This window comes from Nicotiana tabacum, chromosome 7 (genome assembly GCF_000715075.1).
Source record: "Nicotiana tabacum cultivar K326 chromosome 7, ASM71507v2, whole genome shotgun sequence".
Taxonomy (NCBI): Eukaryota; Viridiplantae; Streptophyta; class Magnoliopsida; order Solanales; family Solanaceae; genus Nicotiana; species Nicotiana tabacum.
The window spans coordinates 47203573-47220383 of NC_134086.1; the positions used below are offsets into that span (position 1 = coordinate 47203573).

At 38.1% G+C, this 16811-nt stretch overlaps 1 protein-coding gene and 1 long non-coding RNA gene across 3 annotated transcripts; one reads left to right on the forward strand and one right to left on the reverse strand.

The window, feature by feature from the left end:
• The first annotated feature begins 556 nt into the window (after positions 1-556).
• Positions 557-9668, forward strand: LOC142161593 (squamosa promoter-binding-like protein 7). Of its 2 annotated transcripts, none has more exons than XM_075257193.1 (8): positions 557-913; positions 1010-1084; positions 1183-1290; positions 1674-1791; positions 3054-3189; positions 6760-6919; positions 7655-8194; positions 8977-9668. In XM_075257193.1, the coding sequence occupies exons 1-8, from the start codon at positions 911-913 to the stop codon at positions 9259-9261; spliced, it is 1425 nt and encodes a 474-aa protein (XP_075113294.1). In that variant the 5' UTR covers positions 557-910; the 3' UTR covers positions 9262-9668. The 2 variants fall into 2 exon arrangements, with proteins under 2 accessions (XP_075113294.1, XP_075113295.1); XM_075257194.1 differs by having other exon boundaries at positions 620-913; positions 1010-1106.
• A 407-nt stretch (positions 9669-10075) lies between these two features.
• LOC142182685 (uncharacterized) lies at positions 10076-13246 on the reverse strand. Its single transcript, XR_012711615.1, has 2 exons — positions 11838-13246; positions 10076-10364 (listed from the first exon to the last, which is right to left on the reverse strand). It is a non-coding gene; the product is annotated as an uncharacterized LOC142182685 (long non-coding RNA).
• Between the last annotated feature and the right edge of the window lie 3565 nt (positions 13247-16811).

Consider the following 16811-nt stretch of genomic DNA (forward strand, 5'->3'; position numbering starts at 1 on the left):
CGATCACATAAAATGCACACCCGAATTGGGGATTATGTATCACGACTATGCTATGGGAATCGTACTCATAGTCATGATGGTTGTTATTACGCGCCTAAAGTAAACTACGATGTTTGTGATTCTGTTATCCTAAAATTTGAGATTTGCATGTGAGGTTCAAATATTATGGTAACATATATGTGGGAATCAGCTAGTTCTTTTAATTTAAACAAAAGCTCTATTAGGGAAAAATTGGAAGCAATTACTTTACAATTATCGATTCCACGCCTGCCCAGTTATAACCCATGTGAATTAAAGAGCAAAATGAAACATGAGTTTGGAATGAAAACAATCCAAATTGCAATTTCCATTACTAGCTTAGTGTTTCTCATAAGAGTGAATCTCTCGATCAATTCAAATTAACAAATAACAGAAAGGAACTGAATAAATGACTATCCCAATTAAAGTTTCGCACACTAGGAATTCAATAGGGGAACTGGGCCGAACCTAAACCGGCCCAAAAAGCACACATGCTAGATTTTAAGCTCAATATTAGTGGTGATGATGACAATGTCAAAGGTATAATGAACTTGAAACAACTTTGTGGCTAAAAAGTTGTCTTCTGCTATCTGGTCATTCAAACAAACAAAAAAAATATCCTATTTTCAGTTTAAACCAGTAGTAGCCTAACATATGGAACATGGCATCTACTATAGATAAATGACAGGTAAATACAGCTTGCCAATTAGGAGAAAGGGAAATCTTATTAGAATCTGAAGGACATGTGCCAATAGGCTCTACTCAAGGCATCCAAAATAATCAGAGTGACAGTTTCACAGCTTCTGGTGAGACACAGGGTGATGCAGAAAAAGAGAACTCCAAAAATTCCCTTTCTCCATCCTATTACGACAACAAGAGTGCTTTTTCTTCGATGGTAGGTCTGATGACATAATTCCCCTTTTCCCATTAATTTCCATTTATATCTGGACTATAACTTTGAATTGACTGATCGTCATTCTTCTTTGCACAGTGCCCCACTGGTCGGATCTCATTCAAGCTTTATGATTGGAACCCTGCAGAGTTCCCTCGAAGACTCCGGCACCAAGTATTAAAGGATTATTATTACAGTTTAGTACATAAGAGAAAGTAAATTCTTTTTCTCCAATAGAGTTCATGGGGTTTGATTGACATTTTACTCTACAGATCTTCCAGTGGTTGGCCAGTATGCCTGTCGAATTGGAGGGCTATATTCGTCCAGGTTGTACAATCTTGACAGTTTTTGTTGCAATGCCAACATTCAAGTGGGGTAAGGTAATATAGTTACTGTTCCTCTCTGATGATAACCAAATTCTGTGTGTGATTGGTCTATGAATGTTTAGATATTACCATGGATTAGTATAATTTTGAGCAAGTGGTGCATCTCCTCTTTGAATGGTACTACGACCATCTTTACTAAGAGATTGTGTTTTGAGTTTCTAGGTCAGGAATTCCTCTCATAGAACACAATGCAATAGTGAAAATGAAACTCAGAGTGCTGTAGGAGTTAGATATTAGGAAGAGTTACCATACTGCTTTCTGTTTGAGATGTCTGCTACATGTGGCTTCTGTAACATTTTGGTTGTGGATTTCCGTGTTATGCTTTTATAGAACATCATTTGTTTCTAAATGATCGAGTTCCTCATTGGTTTTAACAGTTGCTGGAAGACCCAGCTGCACACCTATATGAGTTTATTGCATCACCTGGAAACATGCTTCGCGGGAGAGGAAGCTTTCTTGTTTATCTCAACAACATGGTATTTCGCGTTACAAAAGGTAAATTGGTACCTCAAGTTTTCTACCCTTAAGCTCTGTTGGAACGAAGTACGAACTTATAAGATCAATGAGGTCTAATCTTTATTTCTGAGACCCTACTTTTTCATTTGATGTAGATCTTGTTTGGCTAATACGACTAATCCTGCCATTTCATTTTATTGACAGTATTTGACTAGGTATGAAGTTTAAGATGCTAGTTTGACTAAATATAAGATAAGAAGAAAAATATTGGACTAATGGTTGAAAAGTTAGTTTGATAGAGAAAACATCACTCAAAATATTAAAAGCTGAATAGCTTGATATATTTGAATTTGTGAGAGTTTGAAAGTTGTATAAAAATGGAATGGCGTTAGGAATTTTGGAACCATGCAAGATAGAAAACTGTCATATAAATTGGAGCAGAGGGAGTATTTAATTGGACCTTTGTTTGCTTTTTCTGTACATAAGGTTGTTAAATAGTTTCCATTTATGAACTTCTGAATGAAACTGAATTCACCATCCCTCCTAGGTTGACTTGGACGCACACCAATCTGAAATTCACTTTTTTCCGAGTAAATTCAAAATATGAGTTCCCAGATCTCCATATCTTACCATTCAGTTGTGAGTTTAAGAACAATTTTTCCTTTCCGTTTTTGTTGTAAATATAGATGGTCTGGTCATTGTTATATATTTATTTTATTATTATTGTTCTGATAATACCTCCTACCAGCACGTGTCAGGTGACCTATCTACCAAGGCTTATACAGATGGGAAAAAATCACCTAATTTCCCCTTATTTGGCCTTCACTGGGATTTAAACTCTCGTTTCCGTGGTCCGTTCTGGTCAATGTTATGTTGCACATTGTATTTTGATCTACTCTTTGTCAATATCACTACAAATTGACTAGTTAAAATTTTCTACTGAAACGTAGTCCTAATTCCTAGTTTTTCTAGACATGGTAGTAGGTAGGCCCAACTCCCAAGTGCATATATAATTTTGTTTTTTTTGGGGGGAGAGGGGAAGGGGGGGGGGGGGTCAGGGGTTAAAATAATTAGCGAACTTTTGAACATTGTTGAACAGGAAGAGAAGTATGTTCCATATCAGAGTTGGCCCACCTTATGGACAATGGGAAACAATTTTTCAGATTTTCCATATATAAATGTATGTTTATGCGTGTATATTATGTATGCACAATATTGGTGGGACAAGTCACAAACCCAAAATAACAGATCAACACCAAAGTTGCAATTTTAAATGGTAACAAATATTCTTTATAAAGCAGGTGAAAATTCAGTAGTGAAAGTCAAGCTAAAGGGACCAGCACCAAAGCTTAAGTCTATTCATCCTACTTGCTTTGAGGCTGGCAAGCCTATGGAGTTTTTTGCCTGTGGAAGCAATCTAATGCAGCCCAGATTCCGGTATGAGTTAGAATCACATTTTTGTCAATCTATAATCCGCTTATATTTGGTTCTGTCGAAGTATCCTGAGTTCTTCATTAATTGTCAACACTCAACAGGAGATATTATGATAGGAACTGAGTTGTTTATGGACAAAAGAAAATCTCAAGCTTGCTGACTCTACTAAAACTAGCTTATCCGAGCTCTAGAAACTGAGAGTTTGTATATGTTTGCCCTTTTTTTTTTAAATTGGTAACATGTTACATATATTAAAAATATTAGCACAAAGCTTGTGCTGTTAACCAGATACGTCCTCCATAATAGCAAAATAAGGCCCCCCAGACAAAAACTTACAGGGATTCTATGACTACAAGTATGGATTCACAGTCATTCTTACCAAAACAAAAAAGTAATATACAATTCATTTTTATCCTCTGGATGGAGTTTCTTGCACGCTTAGAACATCTGGTATAGAGGACATTACTATGGATAGGAAGGTGGTATAGAGGTCGAGAATAAAGGTAAGGGGCTAGGTAGCGGAGCGATGTCCTTGTTTGTAACAGCAGCTTTAGTACATTATTTAGTATCATTTGTGTATTTTCGTACTCGACTTTTGTTATTACTTGTTGCTTTCATTTGGATGTTTTGATTGCATTACCTAGTGTTGGTTTTGTATTTTCGCTTTGGTTTTTCAATTGGTTTGCTTGTTGTTGCCATTCTTTTTATCTTTCTTAAGCCGAGGGTCCACTGGAAATGGCCTCTCCCCCTTCTTAAAGGGGGGTAAGGTCTGCATACACACTACCCTCCCCAGACACTACTTGTGGAATTATGCGGGGTTTGTTGTTGTATGTTGGACTTCGATTCCAATAGGGCAGGGATGCGGTAGACATGTTAGAGCTTAGCGCATGCTCAAATTTCATCTCTATTGAATTTGAGTATCAAAATAGCGGATATAGTCATGATTCAATAGGTTAGTCCACTTACTTTTTCTTTTATTGATTCAAATGGGTAATGCCCATTTGTATAATGGAAAATGGGAGTATTTGGTGATTCAAGAAGTGACACATATTTTTTCTGCATGGATTTTTAGGACATGGGCCTCTTCGAGCCGAGGGTCTCCTGGAAACAGCCTCTCTGCCCCTCGGGGTAGAGGTAAGGTCTGCGTACATATTACCCTCCCCAGACCCCACTTGTGGGATTACACTGGGTTGTTGTTGTTGTTGATTTTTAGGACATGGGTGTCCTACTGTCCTTTGATTACGGATAGATTGTTGGACTCTGGATAGTAAATTTTCACTAAAAATAGGCGTGAAACTTGTCAAGAACTATTGGGGCCTCATTCTTATAAAGATTTTTAAAAATAAAAGCTTTTAGGCGTGAACACTCCAAGGCTTATAGTTCAGTTGTACTAGTGGCATTCTCCAACACAATGGGTTCTAGTCTCAGTGTCCCTTTTCTCCTTCCCTGATCCCAGTAGAAATGAAAAACAAAAAAATCTCTCCAGTTTGCAGGCTTAAAACTTGATGATGATGAATATAACTGAATTTGATGGACAACCCTCGTTCTATGTCAAACTTGAAATGGAAGAAAAAAGGTAACTTTGTTCAGACTTTTGGTGTTGTCCTCTTGCTTCGCTGCATCGTTTCGAAGAGTTTCATGTTTCTTTTTCACTCCATGATTGCTTCACTAATCCAGATCCCAGGTGGAACAATTAAGGTGCACACAAGTTGGTTCGAACAATGATGTTATTAAAAAGCATCCAAAAAGAAAAGGAATAGAAAAAAGAAAGATTTAAATTTAAATCATGTCCAACTCATATTGGTCCCTTGATTTTTTCATGAAGCACTAGCTGCCTTTGGTGTATGGTACGACCCTCGTGCCCGTTCTATGCTACTTGCTTGGTGGTAATGAAATTGTTTGCTTTTGATACACTTTTGAAACCTTTTTTGCCAACTCTGATGCAACTCTCAGTTGGGCATAGATTACAAACAACAGTATGAGCAATTAATAGGAGTTGCTGAATGGAGGTGAATTTAGTTTTACTAGGATCTGTGTCGCTGCAATTTATAATATTAATAATTATATATACTCCCTCCTTTTCAAAAGATTGCCACCATTACTATTTGGGAAGTCTACGAGGTTGTTCTTTGACCATGTTTTTCTTAAATATTTTATAAATATTTTGAATTATGAATTATTATGACTAATAATACTTTTTACGTAGTTTCCTGAAATGTAAATTTTATTTTCAAAAAATTGAAAAATCTATGTCCAAATTCATAGTCAAATAGTACTTTGACTCTTGTACTCCGAGTATGCCAATTTTTTTGAAATGGAGGGAGTACAAGAATAGGAAAGAGATGATCTTTTTCTCCTTGCTTTTCGGTGCAAACTAGTTATTGTACAAGATGTAGATGCTATTTTAGACGAAATGGCAGTTTTGGATAGCCTGTAGTTACACTTGTTGTGCACTGGCTTAGCGCAAATATTTGTAAAATATATCATAGATGAGTTTTAGTATCTAGGCCTAGCATCATACCCTTGATAAATACTACTCCCTCCGCCCCAATTTATGTGACATCCCAAAAAGTATGACACCTTTCTCTTTTTGGAAACTTATTAATTTTAAGATCTCCATTTTACCCTTAACAACATGACCTTTTAGGACCCTCACCACTAATTTTGAATGAAAAGACGTGTGGAGCTTTCATCACCACTCATTTAAAATGATAATTTTGGTACTTTGCATATATTTGGCTATCACGTCAAAATTCTTCTTTAATTTGTTAAATTCCGTGCTTAGTCAAACACAATCACATAAATAGGAAGGAGTATTGCTTTTGATGGCGTGGAATAGAAAGATAAGTTCGTAGTTAGCCAAATCGTCCTGCGTCATGACTGCTCTGTTTGCTTAGTTCAGAAGGCTTTTGATCCGACCAGATTGCGAGCTTTCATGCTCGCTCGCATCTACTCATATTTTTAACTCATACCTGCATTTGGCCACATCGTATTTATAAATCTTTTTGATGAGCTATGGACTGCTTTCTCATTAAATTTGGCAGGATATTTGATCATACCAAATTGGAAGCTTTTTTGTTCCCTCATACCAACTGCTTCCCCTCCCCCCCCCCCCTTCTTTTGGGTGAATATCCACTCATATCTGCATTTGCAAGTTTGCTATGCTCATAGATAGTTGCAGTTTCGCTATAAAATTCTGTAAACTCTTTTTTTGTTTTGTTTTTGAAAAGCTGAAATAAATCAAACGCCTATTAGTCTAGTATCTCTATTACCTCATGGAGGCTTTAGAGGACAATTCGTGTTATCTTTCAAGTTTGAAATAAATCAATTCGTATTTGAAAGGGAGCCTTGGTGTAACTGGTAAAGTTGCTGCCATATGACCAGGAGGTTGGGTTCGAGCCGTGGAAACAGCCTCTTGCGGAAATGCTGGGTACGACTGCGTACAATAGACTCTTGTGGTCCGGCCCTTCGTCGGACCCCGCGCATAGCGTGAGCTTAGTGCACCGGGCTGTCCTTTTTTTCATATTATTTTTGATCATTTTTTATAAATTAACATGTTGATGCCCTTGGCAGGTTTCTTGTGTCATTTGGGGGAAGGTATTTAGGGAATGATATCAGTGTTACACCTTCATGTAGTAAAAATGAAGGTGGATCTGGTAGCATGGAGCATCAATTATTAAAGATACATGTCCCTAGGACTGAAGCAGATCTTTTTGGCCCCGCTTTTGTTGAGGTAGAAGTTCTAACCAAATATCTTCTTTTATCCTCTTTCCAATTTTTGTATGTTTGCTTATAAATGTATCATTCCTATAATTAGCACCGTGCATCATGCCATTGTATTTTCTTGTATATATTCTTAACGGAAACTACTGGAGGAATAATGTTTGAAAAAGACCATTCTTAAAAAGGTGTTAGAAAAATTCTGTCGCACTTTTTTTGAGAAAATTCTTGTCGCATTTATTGATTTTATATGCTCCCTACACTGAAAGAGAAGGGCTAATTATGATCTTCTAGTGTATGGTTGAGTTGAGGCATACGAGTGACAATCCAGATATTCCAGGTTCAAATCCTAGTTAAAACACTCAGTATGAGTCTATTTGTTCCTGCCTTTGCGGGCAGCCTTACCCGGCACATGTATCTGTGAGCTGTAGAAAGTTGTCTCCTGGATTAGTCGAGGTGCATGCAAATTGGCCCTAACATCAACATCATTTATATCTAAAAAAAGGCAGGGGTGCTAGCTATACTTTTGTATCTTTTACTACAGCACTTTCTTGGTGCTAGACTGCTAGTTTTCATTGAAATGAACCTTAACTTTCTAATGTAAAGGTCTATCCCAACTGAATATGTGCGCTGATGGAGTAATAAAGAGTGCGCAAGATTTCAATTGTTCATGTATTTAATACCTTGAACCTATCATTGTGTTTCACTAATCTTGACTGTAAAAGATTCAATCTGGTCTATTTTGTAGGTCGAGAATGAATCTGGTTTATCTAACTTCATTCCCATCCTCATTGCGGAAAAAGATATTTGTGCAGAAATGAAAGAAATACAACGGAAGTTCTGTTCTGGAGGGTCAGAACACACTGCTGTTTGTTCTCCATGTGAAGATTCCACGTGTAGAAAATCAGAATTCTCAGAATTTATGTTGGATGTGGCATGGTTACTAAGGGAGCCTTCATCAGAAAATGTTCAGATTGTGGCGTCTGTACAGATGCAGAGATTTAATTATTTGTTGAATGTTTTAATGGAAAGTCAGTCGACTATTATTTTGAAAAGAGTATTGCCTTATTTTGAAAATATGGTGAATAGAAACTTGTTAGCTGGCATCACTGATGCTGAAATGAGGCTTTTTCAGAGGAATATTTATGAGAAAAATAATCTGCTCAAGGAAACATTGCAGCTAAAGGAATATTGTACGGGAGATGCGGGAAAGATTATGCAGGAGGCAAATACTTCTAGTGATATCTTCCAAAATCATATGAAATCTGTTTTTCCAGTTAACAATGAGGTGACTATCTCATTTCTACCATTGCCATATTATTTTAGAGTATGTTGCAGAATTGAGTTCTGCTATTAGTTTCTAATTAAATGCTTTAATTTAGAGTAATCTTTTACGTTTATCTTTATGCTGGTGAATCAAACTGTTGGTACATAAAATATGCCTCTGCTTTGAAGCCCAAGGTGAACTTTTTCCTCGCTAGGCTTGAACATGAGCAAGCCTAGCCCCATCTAAAATGATCTTGACTTAGTGTAATGTTCGGTTCGTCTCTTGATGGATGCAAAGCGAGAGATTATCACTTCATGGATGAAGTTGTGCGCTTCAAACAGTGACGCACAAAGTGATTCCCACTAAAATTAGTAGGTTCTTTGAATCTCAACTTTGAGGAGTTGGATTAATATAGGTATTATTTTATATTGGATACCGAAATTAGTTGTTTTAATTGCAATTATGTCATTATGGCGTTCATATATATTTGATATCTTTTAATGTTGTTAATTGTGTACTTCCCTTCAAAGACGAGTGCACTTCATTTCTCGCTTCAAACCCCATGGATCTTGTTGCTCTTTTGCACTTTTCGCTTTTAACTACATATTCTATGCACTTGTGGTAAATAAAAATGGTCATTTATTTTATGTTACAGATTCGAGTAATGAGTATATGAATTGCTTTTTACCTTCAGAATGTCTCTTAGCAGCTCATTTTTTTGTTCTTACTATAGTAAGACGTGTTTTCAGAGGGTGATGACTCATACCTGATGCTAAATATATTTGTGTCTTCATAATATGTAGGACGTGGAGGTACCACATGAGCATAACCTAGAGTTTGGTTCAGCTTATTGGGAAAGCACTTCAACAGTCCCACTTTTGGATGCAGAATTGGCATTGAGAGTGAAGGAGCAGTCAGGGAAGCCTTGTGGCTTCTTGGTTAGAAAGACAGTTTTGACATCTCGTACTCTTGTGTTTGTAATCACTGGTTTTGCTGTGTGTCTTGGTCTATGTGCAACCTTCCTGCACCCCAGAAAAGTTGGTGAATTCGCTATGACAATTCGGAGGTGTCTGTTTGACAACTCTTAAATTGCATGTACACCTTTTAACCAAATGAACTCTCTGTAATTACAGAATATAGGCGCGATCCCCAGCATTCGGGTCCCCTGCCGTGACTGGTCTTGTATGATGTTCCTGTGTTTGCTACAATTGCATATCAAGAAACTGGCAAATATTCCTGCCTTTGCTACCACTGCATCTCAAGAAATTGAACAGCATGGAGTGGAGAGATAGTGGTTAGTTTCTGACCGTTAAGACCAAATGCCTATTGGGAGACATGCTTTGCGGCATTCTTGATGTATTATACAAATTGTGCTCTGTAAGCACAAAAACTGTATTAGCTGTATAGCTTCACTTGTTACTTTGTACAAGTTCTCAGGTAATCACTGTGGACTTCACTATAACTTTATGGTTACTGACATCAGTTGTCCTCAAAAGAGTAGATACACATTAGCATTTGCAGATATTGTTTTGTGCTTAACAACTTTAAGGGATTGAGGTGGGACTCTTTGAATATTTTGATGTGAATATACGTAGAAGAGGCAGGCCTATTTGGCCATGAAATAATCGATTCAATATTCCAGTGCTGAACTAAATACTATTAGTTTGGGCAAAGAGCGTTTGCAAAATTTGCATTTCACGTGAAATTTTGAAATAGTGATGTGAAGGTGTATTTCGAGTGAAGTGTTGGTTTCCATTCAGAAAATTTTAACGTTCGCAAATTTTTTGTGCAACTTTAGCTTCTGCTAACTTTTTTGCCTATTTCAATTTCAACTCATATACTGTTGAAGCTGAAAATTTTGATTAAGAATCTTGGATCAACCGTCCATAATGAAATGAAAGGTTAGAAGCCCTGCACTTCCTCTTCCTCTGAATAATACTATAAAGATGAAAAAAACAATAAAACATTAACACCAATAAAGGCCAAAAAGATAGTACCAACACCCTAAGAAAGAAATCACAATTCCAAGTCTTCTTGGAAAACCCTCCAATCATTTTCCAAAAATTAAAATAGTATCAATGTCATAAAATAATAAATTAAGGAGAAACACCCTTGGGATTAAAATATATTAAGATCCAGGCTTCTGTGCGCAGCTCTCTTAATGTCCAATTCTGCTAGAGTAGATTAATTCCTGTGCAAGGCATAGAACAAGTGTCAATTTTCTATGAGAAGTACTTATGCATACTTGGTGTTTAAACCAAATCACATGAATTTACCACAGTTGAAGATAAATTGAGAAATGAAAATATACGCAAATTAACTAGAGTTAAGTGATAAAATGTGTATAAAAGACGTGTGATACATTCACCGATATGGTGAAAACACCGGGTTTGTGTAGTTTTTTTTTTTCTGTTTGCTACTATGTAAATGCATGAAATTCCACCATGTACCCTCAATAATCCAACTCTTTAATTGATGAAACCATTTCTCTTTTTTGGGCCAGGAGAGGGGCGGGGAGGGGAAAGGTGGGGAGATTCTTTAAGCTGTTCATCTATAGACTATAGACTGTATCTTGTAACATGATAATAGCTTCTGCAAAAGCTTCTGCAAAGCAAACAACAACAACAAACCCAACGGGATCCCACAAGTAGGGTCTGTGGAGGGTAATGTGTACGCAGATCTAACCTCTATCTAAATAAGGTAGAGAGGTTGTTTCCGATAGACCCTTGGCTCAAGACCAATGAGAAAGAAGCAATAAACATATAATAGCAATAACAAGTAATAGGCAATGGAAGCAAATGACAAAGCATGTAATAACAAAGATCTATGAATACGAAAACCATTTCTTAGAAGGTAACGGAGTTTACTAAAAGTGCATCCTAATAATGCTGCCAAATTAGTTAACAAAATTGCAAACACAGGTTTCCTAGGCAAAGAAAATACAGTGGCTATTGAATAATTTACTTGAGGAAGAAGACAATCAGCTACAAGCCATCCTATTGTAGCAAGTAAATCACAACAGAAAATAACACGCTTCGCTTCTGCATAAAAGAGCTTCGTTCAACTTTTGCTAACTTATTTAAGATAGAAATATGATGAACCACTAAGCAGCAGTTAGTTAGCTTCTTAAGCTGTAATACGACCTGATATCTATCTTTAGTCTTTGTAGTGATAGTTCTTGACAATTATACAATCAAGGAGGCATACGACATAAGATTAATTCTGTTTCCAAAGCAGCTAGATAACAGTTTTAAAGTCAAATTGCTTAAAAACAGAAAGCATGGGAGTGGCTATGACTAATTTTACATGAGCTCATTGTGAGATGAGTGTCATGATTCAAAGAACAGTAAAAACATCTAGAACTATTCCTTTTCAAGACGGCTTGTGCTCAAAATTGAACTATTCTTTTCCGTAAGATGCGCCACCATTCTATGATGCCGAATTAGTTCAATCTACAAATCCAAGTTTTTTCTTTCATTTATACAATTAACTTTTCTTGAGGACTAAAGAATTATCATCACAACACTCTCCGAGGACAAAAGAATTACCATTCACAAAACTATAAAAGGGTTCATTTCATTGAATCAAATATGGACCAATTTAAAATTTTTGTGCAAAAGTCACTAAAAATGATTAAAAAATAATGAAAATATTGATGATATACCTGAATACAGCATCATCTCAGAACGTCAAGCAATAAAGATACCTCCAAACGTAGGAGAGACAAAACTCTCCATGAAAGGTTTAGTTCTGTGAAATGTAGGAGTTAATCAATCAACCATCATATCCCTCCACTGATCTTCTTTCCTATTGTAGACAATCAACTTCACTCCATCCACATCCAGTACAACATTATCATCACTCACGAAACATAAGGGGGTCAAACGTGACACTATATTTGGTGGTTCTGTAATACTAAATCTGGTCCAAGACTCATCAAAACCATATTCTCTCATCATCCAAACTTTCCCACGTCTAGAGAACACACAAAGACACCCTCTAAGAGCCACAATATTACACCCAAGCAAATCAAGGTTATAAAGCTCAGTAGGTGTTGGCACCTCCAAGAATTTCTCATCACTTAAATCAAAAGCAACAATTATACATGTAGGAGGAGCAACAACAATACATGATTAATTATAAGCTTCAATTATACATGAAGGATCGGAATCTTTCTGAGCCATCCAATGCAAAGCTCCATTTACCAAAACCCCAGAGAACCAGAACAAGAACCAACCGAAAGCGTTATATGATCATGAGTTGAACTCTCAACTCTCCTCCATAGACCCGTTTTCACAGAGTAGACATCCACAAAAGTAGAGGCAAGATCCCATCTACGAGAAAGATTAACCAACTTATAATCATCGCCAGCAGAATCATACCCTAAACCATACATGCTAAGGCTATCTGGCACAGGAAGAGCCAAATGAAAGGTTGGAATTCTATGGTACTTTAAGGTTGTGGGGTTTATCAAAAAAGTGATATTGTCCTCATTCATCACCAAGACTAAGCCATTACATGAGCCAAGCACATTAACCCAGTTCTCTGGGAGCTGCTGTAAATTTAGGTTTCTTGAAATGGCATCAATTGTTCCATTTTGGTGGTTGCGGTTAAACGTGATAGTGTGAATAGAATTTGAACGAGAGGTAAAAATGAGTTTCTTTTCACTCTTATGGGCATACAAATTGAGGTGAGCTTTGATGAAATGTGGGTATGAGAGAAGAGAGCACCATCGCTTTGATACGCACCTGAATTGACCTACCGACTTTGCGGGCAGCCGGGTAAGTATGTCAACTATGATTTCTTCGGGTAAATTTTTAGCTTTACTCATTGCCATTGTTGGGGACTTGGATTTGGAGGAAAAACTAAATACGAGGTGGAGAGCTCGTGTATTTGCCTGACTAGTATTTTAATGGAGGAAGCTACTGGTTTTAATGGAGGGAATGGGTTCTTTTCCGATGGGGGTCAAAGTGGCGTACATGGTACAAGGGTGAAAGACAGTGAAGGTGACAAATAGCTTCCTACTGCTTTTTGTTCCGAGGCTGCTAGGTTTTGGTGGCTACTTGAATTTTTAGGCGCGTATTTAAAAATAGGAAAAGGGCCAAAAATACCACAAATACCCTCCTTCCATCATTTGGTCTGAAAATACTCTCAATCTTTATTTTTGGCTCATGGATACCCCTTAAACTAATGGCCTAAATCTCGGTGAAATTTGGCTCTTTAAAATAGCCACATGGCGTATTATGATTTGCCACGGTTTTTATTCAGGATTAAATTAAAATCCACCCATTTTTTAAACCTCCCCTCTCTTTTTTTTACTTAGATTATATTCACCAAAATTTCCATTCCCAACATGAATCCCCCACGATGAAGCTCTTTGGCTCTCTGATTTGCTTTACTCTAAACCTCTATGCTGACATTTTCATTTTTTCAACACTCCATCAAAGCTTCTTGTATACGGTCAAGATCGGGCCTATCCGATTTTGCTATTTGATCGAAGCAAAGGAGTCGCATTGGGCTTAATCTCGTAATGAATCAGACTCGCGCTCGAAGACGAGATATCGAGTCCAAGGATCGAAGTGTTCCTCGAGACTGAGGCCAGCAGCAATCGAGACTAAGTATGCCCAACTTCGAGTGAAATACAATAACAGATAGGCAAAATATTTGTAACTAGTCGAAGATCACGGCGGAAATCTCAGAGCAGATCAAATCAAAGGCGGTTATTTGTATCAATCAAGGGATTTACTTCCGTAATTAGAATTGTACCACAATTAGGATTCCTCTAGTATATAAAGAGGGGTCCCTATCATTTGTAGGGACCTTACATTCATAAAGATCAAGGCAATATAATATTTCTCTATTGTTCATCAGCTTATTATTCTTTAACTGTTCTTATTTTGCAACCCTTGAAGGTCCAACAACTCGAGGGCATTGTCCAAGCACTGGTTTGTTTTAAATTCTTGTCAATTCACATCATTTATTTTTAAGTTAATAAATTGGTATTAAGCGAAATCACGTATCCTTAAAATCACATTACAAGTTTAATTATTACTCGATTTTTAGGGTAAACAGTTTGGCGCCTACCGTGGGGCTAAGGATAATAGTGATTGCTTGATATTAACCTTTATAACACACACTGCTTTTACACTTGTTCTTGTGAGTATTTTTATTTCAGGAATCAACATGTTAAACTCTCAAGCAGTACCCACTCACACTGACACCGGCCTTGGTCTTCATGGCGAAAACGAGCACGTAGTCGCCCCAAAAAACGGAGTACCTCCAATCAATCTCGGCGCACCACAGGACGTGAATCCGATTGATGTTAACTCTCATGTCACCATCTGTGGAGATTTAGGCGTCGACCCTGAAAATAGCGTCCGCAGATACACCCGAGCAGCCGATCAGAACACACAAAATGGTGAAGAAGGCGGAATTAGCCTTCGAATGATATTTGACATGCTACAAACTCAGCAGGCCGCGATAACGCAACTTCAAAATCAGAATCGGGCCCTAAGCAGAATCGAACTCGATACATCACAGGAGGTTGCTCATAGGGTCGAACCCGTGCAGGAAAAATTGAACGATAATGGATTGGGAACTGATCCCGCCATCATGAAAATGCTCGAGGAGTTCACTAAATGGATAGAATCAGGTGAAAAGAAAATCGAGGATAATGACAAAAAGGTAGAAACGTACAACTCACGAGTTGACCAAACATCGGGGCACCCTCGATCCCAAAGGGTTTGGATTCGAAGAAGTTTGTGCAGAAGCCTTTTCCTCAAAGTGCGGCTCTGAATCCCATTCCTAATGAACACATCACTTCGTACACATGCAGAATAAAGGGAAATGACTTAGAATATGATGAGATTGAATCTGTTTTGTTGAAAAAATTTGGAGAAACTTTATCAAAGTGGGCAATGATATGGTACCACAATTTGCCACCCAATTCCATCAATTCTTTCGCCATGCTCGCCGATTCATTCGTAAAGGCACACGCATGAGCGATAAAGATCGTGACCAGGAAGTCAGACCTCTTCAAAGTGAAACAAAAGGACAATGAAATGTTAAGGGAATTCGTATCTCGATTTCATATGGAACGTATGGACCTACCCCCGATTACCGATGATTGGGTTGTCCAAGCCTTTACTGAGGCTTTGAACGAGCGAAGTTTGATAGCATCACGTTAACTAAAGAAGAATTTGATTGAATATCCAACAGTGACCTGGATTGATGTGCATAACAAGTACCAGTCGAAGATCAGAGTCGAGGATGATCAGTTGGGAGCTCCATCCGGTTCCGTTTACCCAAACAGGTCCGAAGGCAAGATTCAAAGGGACATCGACAGATATCCCCGATCGAACAGAGATCGATACCAACCATATAGCGCATATTGAAGGAACAATGGACCGGGACGTAACCCCGTTCAAAATGATCGAATGAATGATCGATGTCAAAACTCTCGGGGGCTCATGAGTAAGAATGGCTTTAATAAACACGTCGAGCCTAAGGAAGCACCACGGTTATCGGAATATAACTTCAGCATCGATGCTTCAGGTATTGTATCAGATATTAGACGAATCAAGGATACTAGATGGCCCAGACCCCTGCAAACCGATCCAGCTCAAAGGAATCCGAATCAAATGTGCAAGTATCGTGGAACTCATGGTCACAAAACCAAGCAGACAATTAAGGGAGGAGGTAGCTTGTTAGTTCAACGAAGGTCATCTTCGAGAGTTCTTGAGTGACCGAGCAAAAAATCACTTCAGAGACAGGGATACAAACAGGAAAAATGAACAGGAGGAACTGCAACACGTGATTCATATGATCGTCAGTGGGGTTGATATCCCTCAGGGTCCGACATTTAAATGCACCAAAGTCACAATCACAAGGGAGAAGCGCACCCGGGACTACCTACCAGAAGATACCTTATCTTTCAACGAAGAAGAGGCAGAGGGGATCGAACAGCCTCACAACGACGCACTGATAATATCTATCATTATAAATAAAATTCAAGTTAAATATGTGTTGGTTGATCCAGGTAGTTCATCAAATATTATCCGATCGAGGGTCGTGGGGAAACTCGGCCTACAGGATCAGATCGTGCCTGCAACTCGAGTACTCAATGATTTTAACGTGGCAGGTGAAACCACCAAAGGGAAAATTATGTTGCCAGTGAACGTGGCCGGAACTATCCAGGAAACGAAGTTCCACATGATCGAATGAGATATGAGGTACAATGCGCTGCTCGGAAGACCTTGGATCCATAATATGAGGGTAGTACCTTCAACGCTTTATCAAATCTTGAAATTCCAAATACCGGAAAGAGTCAAAACGATGTACGGTGAATAACCAGCAGCTAAAGAGATGTTTGCAATCGATGAGGTGATACTAATGTCAACTCTCACATCAACAAAGGGATCGGAATCAAAGGAAAAGCAGAAGGTAAAATAGCAACCATAGTCGCCGGCTTCGACCAAATTGGAACAATAGGGAATTATCGAGGACGATGATTGCATGATACCTTGAACCTTCGTAACCCCTGATGATTAATGATGCCACAAAGTCAACGGTCGAAGAGCTGGAACAAGTCATACTGATCGAGCACCTACCCGATCGAAAGGTATACCTGGGCACATGA